Consider the following 15,818-nt stretch of genomic DNA (forward strand, 5'->3'; position numbering starts at 1 on the left):
AGCGTGATAGGATAGACATTTTTGGGGGTCTTGAGACATTAAAGGGGTACTCCACTGGCCAGGGTTCATAACATTTAGTTCCGAACGCTATGTGCATGCTGCGGGGATTGGCAACTCCCTCTCGTGAGGTCAGGCAATGCCCCCTTAATGCACGTCTATGGGAGCAGGTGTGACCAGCCCCTGCATTAAGGGGGCGTGGTCTTACCCCTGAGCACGCACACAGCATTCGGAACTAAATGTTCTGAATGCTGGCCAGTGGAGTACCCCTTTAAGCTGGGGAGTAAAGCTTGCTGCCTTGTGCTTTCCCCAGCAAAATCTAGCAATCTAAGGGCGCCTCATCACTGAGACCTAAACCGACCTAAACATTTGACATCTTTTGAAATGACAGGTATGTTGTAAAGATGTTCATAGCCTCTTTAAATCTGTTGTCCCATATTTTATATGTATAAATATTTTTTTTACTTTTTTCTTTAGGTGAGGGAAAAAGAAGAACGAGGCTCTTTCCAAAAGGTCCAGTTATAATTTATCCAACATTGAACCAACCACCTATCTACTGCCTTAAAGCTCGTACCATGCCAAACCATTCTACAGAAAAAGATCATCAGTATTGTTTTACCAGCAGACCACCCATCTGCCCCTATGTATGTTCAACCCCAAGAGATTTCATAGAAGAGAGAAATTATTTGGCTGACACAATATTCCCTCAGCTTGACAACCTCTGTTTTACCCGGGGGACATCATTTAAACCTGTTGATCTAAAATGGCAACTAGAAAAAAGATCTAATAATGTGGATATCCAGTCTCATGTACATCATCATATAGCACACGAGCAGTTAAAGTTGTGTCTAGATTATATCAACCATTTAACCCCTTTTTTTATATGCATACTTGGCCATACATATGGTGAGTGTGTGCCGCAGAGCCAGATTCGGGTGTCCTCTGGTTCTGCTGACATATCTGATGATGATGGGCTATCAGAAGTAGAGAAGAACCTTCTAGTAGCAGCTCATGGGGGCTACCCCTGGGTCCTAGAGGGAAGTAACAAGACTTGTAGCCTTACAGAACTCGAAGTCATACAAGCTTTACTATTCAAAGATGCTGAGTCTCAGTATTTTTACTTCAGAGACTATCAGTATATAGAAGACAGACTACAGCATGCGGATGAGAAGGATAAATGGAGTATTCTGTCATCATTTGCAACCGAACATGAAGTGGAAGAATTAAGGATTTGGGAACTTAAAGCCAACATTGTAGACCAAGGATTACCTGTAAGGTTTTTTACAACAAAAGAAGAACTTGGGGCTCTGGTTCTTAAAGACTGGTGTAATGTCATTGAGAAACGAAATCCCCTCAACAACATTCCCGTTCATATAGGTCAGTAGGGTTTGTATTTCATATGCAAATAATATGCAAAAGTACAAAGTTATCTAGTCAAAGTCCTTTATTCTGGAAGAATCCAGAGATGAGTACTTTTTGTGAATTATTAGCACAACAATACACATAATGGGGGAGATTAATCAAAACCTGTGCAGAGGAAAAGTGGAGAAGTTGCGAATGGCAACCAATCAGATCACTTCTTTCATTTTTAAAGGGGTACTCCGCTGCTCAGCGTTTGGAACAAACTGTTCCGAACGCTGGAGCTGGCGCCAGGAGCTTGTGATGTCATAGCCCTGCCCTCTCATGACATCACGCCCCACCCCCTTAATACAAGTCTATGGGAGGGGGCGTGACGGCCGTCATGCCCCCTCTCATAGACTTGCATTGAGGGGGGCGGGGTGGGACATCATGAGGGGCGGGGCTATGCTGTCACAATCTGATCAGTTTGTTCCAAACGCTGAGCAGCGGAGTACCCATTTAAAAATGAAAGAAGCAATCTGATTGGTTGCCATGGGCAACTGGTCATTTTTTCCTCTGCACAGGTTTTGATAAATCTCCAATGATACTACGCCTTTGGGTAGGGAAGAGGCAGGTGAGAGATTAAAGGTATTTGATTCTCTCTGGGGGTCATGGAGAATCAGATAGGCAGGTGTTCACACTGTCACACTCATACCAATAAATAGGGGGGGGGGGGGGGTTATAACAGAGAGGCTGGTTGGCTGATGTGCATTGGATAATTCCAGCGTCTTGACAGCCCATGCAAGATACATGGGCCACATCACACTCAGTTGGGATTGGGGGTGGTGAGTTATTAGCTAAAGGGAGTTTCTGGTTTTATGTATATAATGCTTAATATGGATTCTGGGACTTTAATATTGATGGCCTACCTTAAGGCTAGGCGGGGGTCCAACTCCTAGTGCTCCCTCTTATAAGCGAACTTTTCACCTCTTTTGTTATTGTCGTGTCCCTCTCATTGTGTACCAGGTACATTTTGTTTTAACTATACTAAAAAGTTCAGTCTCCAAAGGCAATTTTCAACATTAAAGTTCCCCTGTTATTTCAGAAAACCTTTGTCAAACGTTATTATTGGTGGAAACCTGGGTGCTGAGACCCCCTCACCCCAACAATTGTTCAAAACAGCTGGGATAAGCAGGGCTCAGGCATGCGCTTCTGCTCGCTGTTTTTAATGCTCGGGAAGGTCTCAGCTAGAGATGAGCGAACTTACAGTAAATTCGATTCGTCACGAACTTCTCTGCTCGGCAGTTGATGACTTATCCTGCATAAATTAGTTCAGCTTTCAGGTGCCCTGGTGAGCTGGAAAAGGTGGATACAGTCCTAGGAAAGAGTCTCCTACGACTGTATCCACCTTTTCCAGCACCTGAAAGCTGAACTAATTTATGCAGGAAAAGTCATCAACTGCCGAGTCGAGAAGTTCGTGACGAATCAAATTTACTGTAAGTTCGCTCATCTCTAGTCTCAGCGTCCAGGACTATACAGTGACTTTAGTCGCACTATAGCAAATCACATCTAAGTTGCATGACCAAAAAATGTGTGTGATTTATTTGCAGCTTTTTTGATTGTAAAAATAAAAAAAATTGTCACAAGCAGGTCACAAGTCACAGATGCATGCAACTTCCATTGAGGTCAATGGTGGCAGTCACATATGCCCTATGACAAAAAATCCATCAAATTCAGATTTCAGGCCACTTGAAGTAACGGTTGCAGTTGCATTATGTCATGATGCCACCAGACCGACAATCATTAGTCACAGAGCAACATTGTGATCTTCGTGTTGTGCAACCAAAATCGCCACATAAAGCAGGTTGTCTCCAGCTGAAGCAAATCTTCAACTCCCAGCCAAAGTCTGTATGGGCATGCTGGTTTTTGTAGTTTTGCAACAGCTGGAGACACACTGTTTTGAAAACACTGTTCTACATGCTTAGAGACGATAGTCATGAGTTATAATAATTTAAGATGTATTATATTACCATTAAAGGGGTACTCCACTAAAAAACATTTTCTTTCAAATCAACTGGTGCCAGAAAGTTAAACAGATTTGTAAATTACTTCTATTAAAAAAATCTTAATCCTTCCAGTACTTATCAGCTGCTGTATAATGCAGAGGAAGTTCTTTTCTTTTTGAATTTCCTTTCAGTCTGACCACAGTGCTCTCTGCTGACACCTCTGTCCATGTGAGGAACTGTCCAGCGCAGGATACTTTTGCTATGGGGATTTTCTTCTTCCTAAAATGGACAGAGGTGTCAGCAGAGAGCACTGTGGTTGGGCAGAAAGGAAATTCAAAAAAGAAACAAACTTCCTCTGTAGTATACAAAAGCTCATAAGTACTGGAAGGATTAAGATTTTTAAATGGAAGTAATTTACAAATCTGTTTAACTTTCTGGCACCAGTTGATGTAAAAAAAAAAAAAAAAAATTTTCCAGCAGAGTACCCCTTTAAGCTCAAGATAGGAAATGTTGACATTTTAATTTAATCACGAAGCAGAGTTTGCAAATTCTGATAAGATTTTCCGTGCTGTCGGCTGGAACTATTTGGCTAACAATAAAATAATGTTCCTTACTATGTGTATTTAAGGTCATGAACACAACCTTGCCCTAGCATACCACCAAGCATATACTGAAAGACTTTCCAAAGACTTTGTGGCCTCACAAGGGTTAAACAAGCTCTTCACAGTCTTGGATACGTTTGCCTGTGGCCACCTAACAAATGAGCAGTCAGACAAGTCCAGTATTGATCCTTTTAATTGGGCATCTTCAAGGTAAGTAATCTTGCATTAAAATAGCCATCTAGGCTTTTATGTTTTATATAAAAGAGGTTTTCCAGGACTTTTTATCTGGTTGATGGAGTGCCAACATCCGGAACCTCCACCAATCAGCTGTTTGGCAGGGCTCCGCCATCTGCATATGTAGTGAACAAAGCCACATGTAGACAGCGCCATACATTCTGTAGTGGCCATTCTGGTGTACAGCAGCTCAGCTCTCACTCCATTGGAAACAGAGCTGCAGAAACCCAACACAGTCTGTAACTTTGCACCTGTTTACCTTCTGTTCCACAGGTTGGAGACTGAGAAGTCTATTCTACTATTGCATGGAGAGAGAGGCTCTGGAAAGTCAACAGCTATTGCAAAATGGTTGCATTCATTTAAAGAAAGCAGCCACAATATTTCAGTGATCTCTTTCTTTGTGGGAAGTAGCGGACAATGTGATAACATCATGGACTTTATGCGACATAGCATCATTTTGCTTCGGTGTACTTACTTTGGTAATTATAAATTATCATTCATAAAGTTCTAAAATGTTTGCATTAAAATGTATTTAATTTATTACCCGTTGTATATAGGTATTAAAAAATAGTATTTAACTAATACTATCGCCCCAAGATATATAACTTAGTAATATAGTGTTATCACAGAATTTATTGTCTTCAGCGTTCTTTTGCATGATTAACCCTTATGCTGAACAATGCCACAGGCAGGGAAGCTGGCAGGAAATGAATAGCAGGTGCTGCAATCTCACTGATGGAAACTCTGTTTGGATTCTGCTTCAAATTACTTGTGTGCCATGGTTTTAGCATGAAAAAGTAGGGGAAATTCAGTGAGAAAATTCTGCTGTGTGAACAAGTGGTTAAAGGGGTATTCGGGCCGTTGACATCTTATCCCCTATCCAGGGGAGGGGGTCCGCCGCTGGGACCCCTGCAATCTCCGAGCAGCACCGACATGAATGGAAACAGGTTTCCGAGACTAGAGCTGCAGCCCGGCACAGAATGACGGGTGCTGCACAGAGATTGGCTCCCTGGCCACTTACAACAGCCGCACACAGCCAGTGTGGAAATACCCCTTTAAGTCATTTGTGAACAAATATTTTAACACCTTCTTCTTATTTCTACTAATTTATAGTGAACATGTATTCATTCTGGGGCTCTTCATTCTTCAGGGATCCAAGTGGATGATGTGTATTCCAATGAGAACATTAATGACTTGTGGGAATTCCCACTGCTTGTGGAGGCCTTCCTGGCATCCGTTGCACTCAAACCATGTGTCCTTGTTTTAGATGGAGTGGATAGGCTGTCTGGAATTCATGGTGTAAATGCTCATCAGGTATAGCTCTATTTACCTTCACATATAAGTGGGAAAAGTATATTATTCAGCCTCAAGTACACCTTATGTGATGCAAATGGCTAAATTACTGTAACTGTTTAATAATATTATAAACAATACAATAAATTGTCATAATAGTGTTTTAAAAAGTAAACAATTATAGAAGTTTTACATAGAAGTGTTTATGGGGATCATTTACCTTATCCTAAAAACATTCAAAAGCACATGAAAAATTATAAAATGTTGCAGAATCTCGTAATATCTTTTTTATTGGATTAACAATATTTAGTAGAGACAAGCTTTCAGGAGTCATCCTTTTATAAAGTCAAAAGCATTTCTGAGCAAATAGCTTGAAAACACACAGGTAACATGTCACAAATATTCAGGGGTTAAAATATTAAAAGTGGGGAATTCATACTACATTTTGTCCTAAATTGCCCAGGTTTAGGTCCATAGACTATATTGTTATGGATAAGAAAATGGGGGGGGGGGGGGGGGGGGGGTAGTGTGGAGAGAGAGAGCAGGAGTGAGCATGGTAATATAGCAGTCATGGTTTTATTCAGAGGAGAGAAGATACTCAAGTACAGATTATAATGGTTCATTTCGGATTTGTAGGTATGGCGGGAGAATTTCAAAACCATCTTCTACCATATCCATGCCGTACTCCATTGATTTCAATGAACCGCCCGGAGTAAGGAAGTGTAACCAGTTGGCTAATTTTATATTTATAACTTATAAATTATAACCGGACTAAAAACCATAGTTTGCTGTACTTTTCATTTAGGTTGTAAAACTAGATATGTTGGGAAATAAGCCAACTGGAGACATTTCCAGACTGGGGTGCAGTGTGTATCCGGCAGTGATATAGTAGAAGGCGGTTTTGAAATTCTCCCACCGTATCTGGCTGCCGGATCCACAGATTATAGATGTGGATGCACCCTAAGAAGTTTTGCTACTGTGCTTAGAACATGAAATCCACATTTAGTCCTCTGTTTTTGCAGTAAAAAAAGATATATAATTTTGGCTTCAAATGTCTTTCTTTTTTTACATTTGCTTTCTGTATCTTGATTTTAATAAGTATCTGTCACCAAACTAAACTTTTAATATATTGTTCCTTATGTAATTATAAGACACTTTGCTATTTACTTGCTGTTCAAACTCTCAACCTTTATATGTTTTTAATGTGATTGAAAAAAATGGCCACTAGGTGGCTCTGTTCCGTTCTCTGTGCAAGTCAAACAGTTAGTTTGGTCTTCTCCTGGCCTGGCAGGAGACCAAACTCAGGAAGTGCGTGCGGGGCATGGCGAGGCACAGCTCTTGCAGGCTTCAGTGATGTTGCCCCTGCTGGGGAATGCCCACTTTCTCCTGCCTGGAGCTCACACAGTGTGAGCAAGGGGAAATGTATGAATCATAACTTTTTAAAGCTCGTAAAATGTTTTTAAGGGCGGGAGGGGTGTTAAGAGTAGTTAGGGAATATAATGTGAGTTAGTGTCACGATGCCGGCTGGCGGGTAGTGGATCCTCTGTGCCAGAGAGGGATTGGCGTGGACCGTGCTAGTGGATCGGTTCTAAGTCACTACTGGTTTTCACCAGAGCCCGCCGCAAAGCGGGATGGTCTTGCTGCGGCGGTAGTGACCAGGTCGTATCCACTAGCAACGGCTCAACCTCTCTGGCTGCTGAAGATAGGCGCGGTACAAGGGAGTAGACAGAAGCAAGGTCGGACGTAGCAGAAGGTCGGGGCAGGCAGCAAGGATCGTAGTCAGGGGCAACGGCAGGAGGTCTGGAACACAGGCTAGGAACATACAAGGAACGCTTTCACTGGCACAATGGCAACAAGATCCGGCAGGGAAGTGCAGGGGAAGTGAGGTGATATAGGGAAGTGCACAGGTGAAGACACTAATTGGAATCACTGCGCCAATCAGTGGCGCAGTGGCCCTTTAAATCGCAAAGACCCGGCGCGCGCGCGCCCTAGGGAGCGGGGCCGCGCGCGCCGGGACAGGACCGAGGGAGAGCGAGTCAGGTACGGGAGCCGGGGTGCGCATCGCGAGCGGGCGCTACCCGCATCGCGAATCGCATCCCGGCTGGAAGCAGAATCGCAGCGCCCCGGGTCAGTGGATCTGACCGGAGCGCTGCAGCGGAGAGAGTGTAGCGAGCGCTCCGGGGAGGAGCGGGGACCCGGAGCGCTCGGCGTAACAGTACCCCCCCCCTTGGGTCTCCCCCTCTTTTTAGGGCCTGAGAACCTGAGGAGCAGACTTTTATCTAGGATGTTGTCCTCAGGTTCCCAGGATCTCTCTTCAGGACCACAACCCTCCCAGTCCACTAGAAAAAAAGTTTTCCCTCTGACCTTTTTAGAGGCTAAGATCTCTTTGACAGAGAAGATGTCCGAGGAGCCGGAAACAGGAGTGGGAGGAACAGATTTGGGAGAAAAACGGTTGAGGATGAGTGGTTTAAGAAGAGAGACGTGAAAGGCATTAGGGATACGAAGAGAAGGAGGAAGAAGAAGTTTGTAAGAGACAGGATTAATTTGACACAAAATTTTGAAAGGACCAAGATAGCGTGGTCCCAACTTGTAGCTAGGGACACGGAAGCGGACATATTTAGCGGAGAGCCATACCTTGTCTCCAGGGGAAAAAACGGGAGGAGCTCTTCTTTTCTTATCCGCGAACCTCTTCATGCGTGATGAAGCCTGTAGGAGAGAATTTTGGGTCTCTCTCCATATAATGGAAAGGTCACGAGAAATTTCATCCACAGCGGGCAGACCAGAGGGCAAGGGGGTAGGGAGGGGGGGAAGAGGGTGACGGCCGTACACCACGAAAAATGGGGATTTGGAGGAAGATTCAGAGACTCTGAAGTTATACGAGAATTCGGCCCATGGAAGGAGATCTGCCCAGTCATCCTGGCGGGAGGAAACAAAATGTCGCAAATAATCACCCAAGACTTGGTTAATTCTTTCTACTTGTCCATTGGACTGGGGATGATATGCAGAAGAAAAATTTAATTTAATCTTGAGTTGTTTACAGAGAGCCCTCCAGAATTTAGACACGAATTGGACGCCTCTATCCGAGACGATCTGCGTAGGCAATCCGTGAAGACGAAAAATGTGTACAAAAAATTGTTTAGCCAACTGAGGCGCTGAAGGAAGACCAGGAAGAGGGATGAAATGTGCCATTTTGGAGAATCGATCAACGACCACCCAAATAACAGTGTTGCCACGGGAAGGGGGTAAATCAGTAATAAAATCCATACCAATCAGAGACCAAGGCTGTTCGGGGACAGGCAGGGGATGAAGAAAACCAGCGGGCTTCTGGCGAGGAGTCTTATCCCGGGCACAGATAGTGCAGGCTCGCACAAAGTCCACAACATCCGTCTCCAGAGTCGGCCACCAATAGAAGCGGGAGATGAGTTGCACAGATTTCTTGATGCCCACATGACCAGCGAGATGGGAGGAGTGACCCCATTTGAGGATTCCGAGGCGTTGGCGTGGAGAAACAAAGGTCTTTCCTGGAGGAGTTTGCCTGATGGAGGCTGGAGAAGTGGAGATCAGGCAGTCAGGTGGAATGATGTGTTGCGGAGAGAGTTCAACTTCTGAGGCATCCGAGGAACGAGAGAGAGCATCGGCCCTAATGTTCTTATCGGCAGGACGAAAGTGAATCTCAAAATTAAATCGGGCAAAGAACAGAGACCACCGGGCCTGGCGAGGATTCAGCCGTTGGGCAGACTGGAGGTAGGAGAGGTTCTTGTGGTCGGTGTAAATAATAACTGGAAATCTTGATCCCTCCAGCAGATGCCTCCATTCCTCAAGTGCTAATTTAATGGCTAGAAGCTCTCGATCCCCGATGGAGTAGTTCCTCTCCGCCGGAGAGAAGGTCCTAGAAAAAAAACCACAAGTGACAGCATGCCCGGAAGAATTTTTTTGTAAAAGAACAGCTCCAGCTCCCACTGAGGAGGCATCAACCTCCAATAGGAAGGGTTTGGAAGGGTCAGGTCTGGAGAGCACGGGAGCCGAAGAAAAGGCAGACTTGAGTCGTTTAAAGGCGTCTTCCGCTTGAGGAGGCCACGACTTGGGATCGGCATTTTTTTTGGTTAAAGCCACGATAGGAGCCACAACGGTAGAAAAATGTGGAATAAATTGCCTGTAATAATTGGCGAACCCCAAAAAGCGTTGGATAGCACGGAGTCCGGAGGGGCGTGGCCAATCTAAGACGGCAGAGAGTTTGTCTGGATCCATTTGTAGTCCCTGGCCAGAGACCAAATTTCCTAGAAAAGGAAGAGATTGGCATTCAAACAGACATTTCTCAATTTTGGCATAGAGTTGATTGTCACGAAGTCTCTGAAGAACCATACGGACATGCTGGCGGTGTTCTTCTAGATTGGCAGAGAAAATTAGGATATCGTCCAGATATACAACAACACAGGAGTATAGCAGATCACGAAAAATTTCATTGACAAAGTCTTGGAAGACAGCAGGGGCGTTGCACAGGCCAAAGGGCATGACCAGATACTCAAAGTGTCCATCTCTGGTGTTAAACGCCGTTTTCCACTCATCCCCCTCTCTGATGCGGATGAGGTTATAGGCGCCTCTTAAGTCCAATTTAGTAAAGATGTGGGCACCTTGGAGGCGATCAAAGAGTTCAGAGATGAGGGGTAGGGGGTAGCGGTTCTTAACCGTGATTTTATTAAGACCGCGGTAGTCAATGCAAGGACGTAGGGAGCCATCTTTTTTGGACACAAAGAAAAATCCAGCTCCGGCAGGAGAGGAGGATTTACGGATAAAGCCCTTTTTTAAATTTTCCTGGACATACTCAGACATGGCAAGAGTCTCTGGGGCAGAGAGAGGATAAATTCTGCCCCGGGGTGGAGTAGTACCCGGGAGGAGGTCGATAGGGCAATCATAAGGCCTGTGTGGAGGTAGAGTCTCAGCTTGTTTTTTGCAGAAAACATCCGCGAAGTCCATATAGGCCTTAGGGAGACCGGTTACTGAGGGAACCACAGAGTCACGGCAAGGGTTACTGGGAACCGGTCTTAGACAGTCCTTGGAACAAGAGGGCCCCCAACTCTTGATCTCCCCAGTGGACCAATCCAGGGTTGGGGAATGAAGTTGAAGCCAGGGAAGTCCAAGGAGAATTTCCGAGGTGCAATTGGGGAGAACCAAAAGTTCAATCCTCTCGTGATGAGATCCGATGCTCATTAGAAGGGGCTCCGTGCGGAAGCGTATGGTACAGTCCAATCTTTCATTGTTTACACAATTGATGTAAAGGGGTCTGGCGAGACTGGTCACTGGGATGTTGAACCTGTTGACGAGAGAGGCCAAAATAAAATTTCCTGCAGATCCAGAGTCCAAGAAGGCCACGGTAGAGAAGGAGAAGGCAGAGGCAGACATCCGCACAGGCACAGTAAGACGTGGAGAAGCAGAGTAGACATCAAGGACTGTCTCACCTTTGTGCGGAGTCAGCGTACGTCTTTCCAGGCGGGGAGGACGGATAGGACAATCCCTCAGGAAGTGTTCGGTACTAGCACAGTACAGGCAGAGGTTCTCCATGCGGCGTCGTGTCCTCTCTTGAGGTGTCAGGCGAGACCGGTCGACCTGCATAGCCTCCACGGCGGGAGGCACAGGAACAGATTGCAGGGGACCAGAGGAGAGAGGAGCCGAGGAGAAGAAACGCCTCGTGCGAACAGAGTCCATATCTTGGCGGAGCTCCTGACGCCTTTCGGAAAAACGCATGTCAATGCGAGTGGCTAGGTGAATAAGTTCATGTAGATTAGCAGGAATTTCTCGTGCGGCCAGAACATCTTTAATGTTGCTGGATAGGCCTTTTTTAAAGGTCGCGCAGAGGGCCTCATTATTCCAGGACAATTCTGAAGCAAGAGTACGGAATTGTACGGCATACTCGCCAACGGAAGAATTACCCTGGACCAGGTTCAACAGGGCAGTCTCAGCAGAAGAGGCTCGGGCAGGTTCCTCAAAGACACTTCGGATTTCCGAGAAGAAGGAGTGTACAGAGGCAGTGACGGGGTCATTGCGGTCCCAGAGCGGTGTGGCCCATGACAGGGCTTTTCCGGACAGAAGGCTGACTACGAAAGCCACCTTAGACCTTTCAGTGGGAAACAGGTCCGACATCATCTCCAGATGCAGGGAACATTGGGAAAGAAAGCCACGGCAAAACTTGGAGTCCCCATCAAATTTATCCGGCAAGGATAGGCGTAGCCCAGGAGCGGCCACTCGCTGCGGAGGAGGTGCAGGAGCTGGCGGAGGAGATGACTGCTGAAGCTGTGGTAGTAACTGTTGTAGCATAACGGTCAGTTGAGACAGCTGTTGGCCTTGTTGCGCTATCTGTTGTGACTGCTGGGCGACCACCGTGGTGAGGTCAGCGACAACTGGCAGAGGAACTTCAGCGGGATCCATGGCCGGATCTACTGTCACGATGCCGGCTGGCGGGTAGTGGATCCTCTGTGCCAGAGAGGGATTGGCGTGGACCGTGCTAGTGGATCGGTTCTAAGTCACTACTGGTTTTCACCAGAGCCCGCCGCAAAGCGGGATGGTCTTGCTGCGGCGGTAGTGACCAGGTCGTATCCACTAGCAACGGCTCAACCTCTCTGGCTGCTGAAGATAGGCGCGGTACAAGGGAGTAGACAGAAGCAAGGTCGGACGTAGCAGAAGGTCGGGGCAGGCAGCAAGGATCGTAGTCAGGGGCAACGGCAGGAGGTCTGGAACACAGGCTAGGAACATACAAGGAACGCTTTCACTGGCACAATGGCAACAAGATCCGTCAGGGAAGTGCAGGGGAAGTGAGGTGATATAGGGAAGTGCACAGGTGAAGACACTAATTGGAATCACTGCGCCAATCAGCGGCGCAGTGGCCCTTTAAATCGCAAAGACCCGGCGCGCGCGCGCCCTAGGGAGCGGGGCCGCGCGCGCCGGGACAGGACCGAGGGAGAGCGAGTCAGGTACGGGAGCCGGGGTGCACATCGCGAGCGGGCGCTACCCGCATCGCGAATCGCATCCCGGCTGGAAGCAGAATCGCAGCGCCCCGGGTCAGTGGATCTGACCGGAGCGCTGCAGCGGAGAGAGTGTAGCGAGCGCTTCGGGGAGGAGCGGGGACCCGGAGCGCTCGGCGTAACAGTTAGTTTAAAAAAAATTTGGTTTAATGACAGTAACTCTTTAAGGTCATGTATGAAGTGACCTGTTCTGGTAAAGCAGTGTCTATCTGGGGTGCAATAGACATTTTCTTTATGGTGGTTGATGAAAAATCTGTGTAGATTTGCTGAAAGCTTGTCGCTACAAAATACTGTTGGTCCAATAAAAAGGTATTACAAGATTCTGCAACATACTATGATTTAACATCCGCATTACTGAACTATTGATTCATATTGATTCATATTGATTCATAAAACTAGTGACAAACTACCTTTAAGAAAACTTTGTGTTATAAGAATTACAATTTACTGTATATCATTTACCTTTCAGAATTTTGGGTAGAATAGTCTTTACAGCAGACGTTATTTAGTAATCTTATGTGGGAAAATTCCCATGGTATTGCTTTGAGCTTTGCATTAAAGAAGCTACCAGGGTTTTGTTCAAGACACTGAAGATTACATCAGACTAACATAGACAAGAGATGTGATGCACTAAATAAACAGGTGTACTGTTCCCTTCCTCTAAAACAATTCTCCCACATATTTGTCTCATCTCAGTACTAAAGCTGTTCTATTGAAAGATTTTTGGCAACATTTCCTGTTCAGATATGCATCTTTGTGTAAATTCATATGACCAGCCACATCCTTGTCCACACATTTGCCATTATTTGGGCCTCTTAGGATATACAAGGGGCGTTCATTAAAAATTTCCCCTGACCCACGTCCTGTGGAGTGAGAGCAATAAAACTTTGCACAGTTATTAGTCCTTCTCTACATAGGTGCCACCTAGGGACACAAACTTCTGTCATCTCTTTAAGCAACTGTAAACACCTCGCTTGTAGAAGTTGACAGGTTGCTCCAAAAGCCACGTTGTGACTTCTGAAAGCAGAGTCTCCGCATCTGGAAAATGCTTGCCCTTCAAAAATAACCTAATTGTTGGAAAGAGGTGGAAGTCGGGTGAATAAGGGGGATGCAGTAGAATTTCAAAGCCACAGGAGCATGCTTCCATTTGGACAACATGTGAGTTGTGAACTGGTGTATTGTCTTGCAGAAGTTGGACACCTTTGGTGAGCATGCCACATCTCTTGATTTTGATTGCCTCCCACAATTTCCGCAGCAGTGAAGCATAGTATTTGATCATGGTACCCTTTACAAGGAAATCCATCAATACTACTCCGTTCTGGTCCCAAAATACTGTGAGCATGACCTTGCCTGCCAAGAGTTTGGCAAGTGCCTACTTTGGAGGCGGTGAGTCACGATGCTTCCATTTCATCGACTGGACTTTAGTATGAGGATCATAGTGATCTACCCAGCTTTCATACTGTGTGATCAGTCTGTTGAAAAAGTCCTCCTGGTTTCCATGGCACATCGTCAGTAGAGCCTGAGAGCATTCGACTCATTCCTGCTTCTTGAAAGGTGTGAGCAGCCGGGGAACCCAGCGAGCAGATACCATATGCATGTGAAGATGGTCTAGGATCTTTTTTCCACGGACCACACACTAATCTTGACATTTTGGGCTATTCTGGGAATCATCACCATAAACCTCTTTCATCTCATCGAACGTCTCCTTTGGTGTGCGGCTGCAATGTCCGTTTATTTGTTTTTGTATTTTTATGTTTAGGTGTGTATTCACACAATAGTTTGTTCAGAGCAGTTTGCTATTCCACCTGGTTAGGGAATAGTTAATGCTCTGAGCGAATGAGAACTCGGGTGGAGTTATTTAGCCAGAGTTCTCCTGCATTCTGGTGCAGGTTATTCAGTGCAATACTATGATGTCCGTTAGTTTAATGCTACTATGTCTGTTTGTGCAATATTCTGACTATGTCTGCTTGGGCATTTACCTTGTATTTATCTTGCCATTTTATCTGGGTTTTTGAACCATGGTTATATAGCATGCTCCTTGTATTTTAGTCTGTGTTACATTAGTCGGTTTTAGGATTATGTTTGTTCATTCTGTTCTGCCTGTGTTCACTCTATGTCTGAGTTTTGCTTGTTACCTGTGCCCTGTATGTTATATTCCTGTTCTGGAGTCTATTCTGACTCATCCGGTTCTAGTCTAATGTTTCATGTATTATATTTCCGTTTCCTACTGGTTCAGCATTTTGTGTGTCCACTGGCCAGTAGCCTATTTGGCTTTATTATTAATGGCTACTCCTATAGTGGAGTTGGAAGTCCAGTTTGTATGTTCTGTTTCCCAGTGTGAACAGTGTCCTATATTTATATCCTGTTTGGTTGATCTGATCTTTGTCCTTTGTACTTGTACCTGCTTGTGATAGTTCTTAGTAACTTACCTGTTCAGTTTAGTGTTTTGGCTCTCAGTTCTTCTGTTTATTCCTTTCATCTCCTGGATACTGCTGTTCTTATCATGCTTAGTCTTGATCATTTTATCATTTCTGCCGTTTATCTGATATCCGGTTTATGAACTGTTTGTTAATTCACTATATTCTGTTCTGTTTGTGAGTTTATATTCTGCCCTGTTGGTGTTTGTATACTGTCTGGTATATCTGGTTGTCTAGTAGTTTTCTGTTGCTGTTCTGGTCTGTGACCAACTATGTATATTATGTGTTTTTACGCCACTACACTTTAGCGCAGGAAGGGAGCGGCGCCCAGTTGTCGACCCATCGTTTAGGATGGATGGGCAAATAGGCAGGGAGAGATGTTTTAGGGTCAGTTTAGGGTTCACTCTCCCTGTTCCCCAGTCAGTCCTGACAGCGGCCTTTCAAGTAAAGGAACTTGATGACTGCTCTGTATTCCACTGGGTCCATTATCAAACCTCAAACCAATTCAGCAGCTAACTACACTACACATAACAAATTGAATTGATCTCTGAATTTAATACACTATTAAATGAGCACTGTACTTTCAGCAAATTTTGTATAAATCAAGAGTACAGAAGCAAATACGAGAACCTATGCCTCTTTCTCCATCCTTTTTTTCTTTGCCTCCCTAAACCCATCATGTTCACAGCTTTCATTGCTCATTACTGCTTGATAATGTCCCCCATGCTGCTGCTTCTTACGGTGTGCTAAATAGCTATAGAGGAGTGTGCACAGTGTATGGGAGACATTATAGAATTTAGAGGGCCTGCAGAGTGAAAACAAATTTATAAACAAGTTATAACATGGCCAGAAATAGTAGATGTTGCTTGTTTTTTCTATGCATTGATTCTCAAGGGAAATCAAGCTTTAACAGTG

General features: G+C 45.2%; 1 protein-coding gene across 4 annotated transcripts in view; it reads left to right on the forward strand.

Moving 5' to 3' along the window:
- The window catches only part of LOC130369365 (putative tetratricopeptide repeat protein 41), a 75,724-nt gene that overhangs the window by 19,734 nt on the left and 40,172 nt on the right, over nt 1-15,818 (forward strand). For 3 of the 4 annotated variants that reach the window (XM_056574530.1, XM_056574532.1, XM_056574533.1), the window contains exons 2-5: nt 475-1,374; nt 3,970-4,153; nt 4,451-4,656; nt 5,328-5,491. In XM_056574530.1, the coding sequence (XP_056430505.1) occupies nt 475-1,374; nt 3,970-4,153; nt 4,451-4,656; nt 5,328-5,491 (1,454 nt within the window). Of the gene's footprint in view, nt 1-353; nt 389-474; nt 1,375-3,969; nt 4,154-4,450; nt 4,657-5,327; nt 5,492-15,818 lie in introns of those variants that run through there. The other variant, XM_056574531.1, reaches the window with a different exon arrangement.

The sequence above is a fragment of the Hyla sarda genome, chromosome 4 (assembly GCF_029499605.1).
Source record: "Hyla sarda isolate aHylSar1 chromosome 4, aHylSar1.hap1, whole genome shotgun sequence".
NCBI classification, from domain to species: domain Eukaryota; kingdom Metazoa; phylum Chordata; class Amphibia; order Anura; family Hylidae; genus Hyla; species Hyla sarda.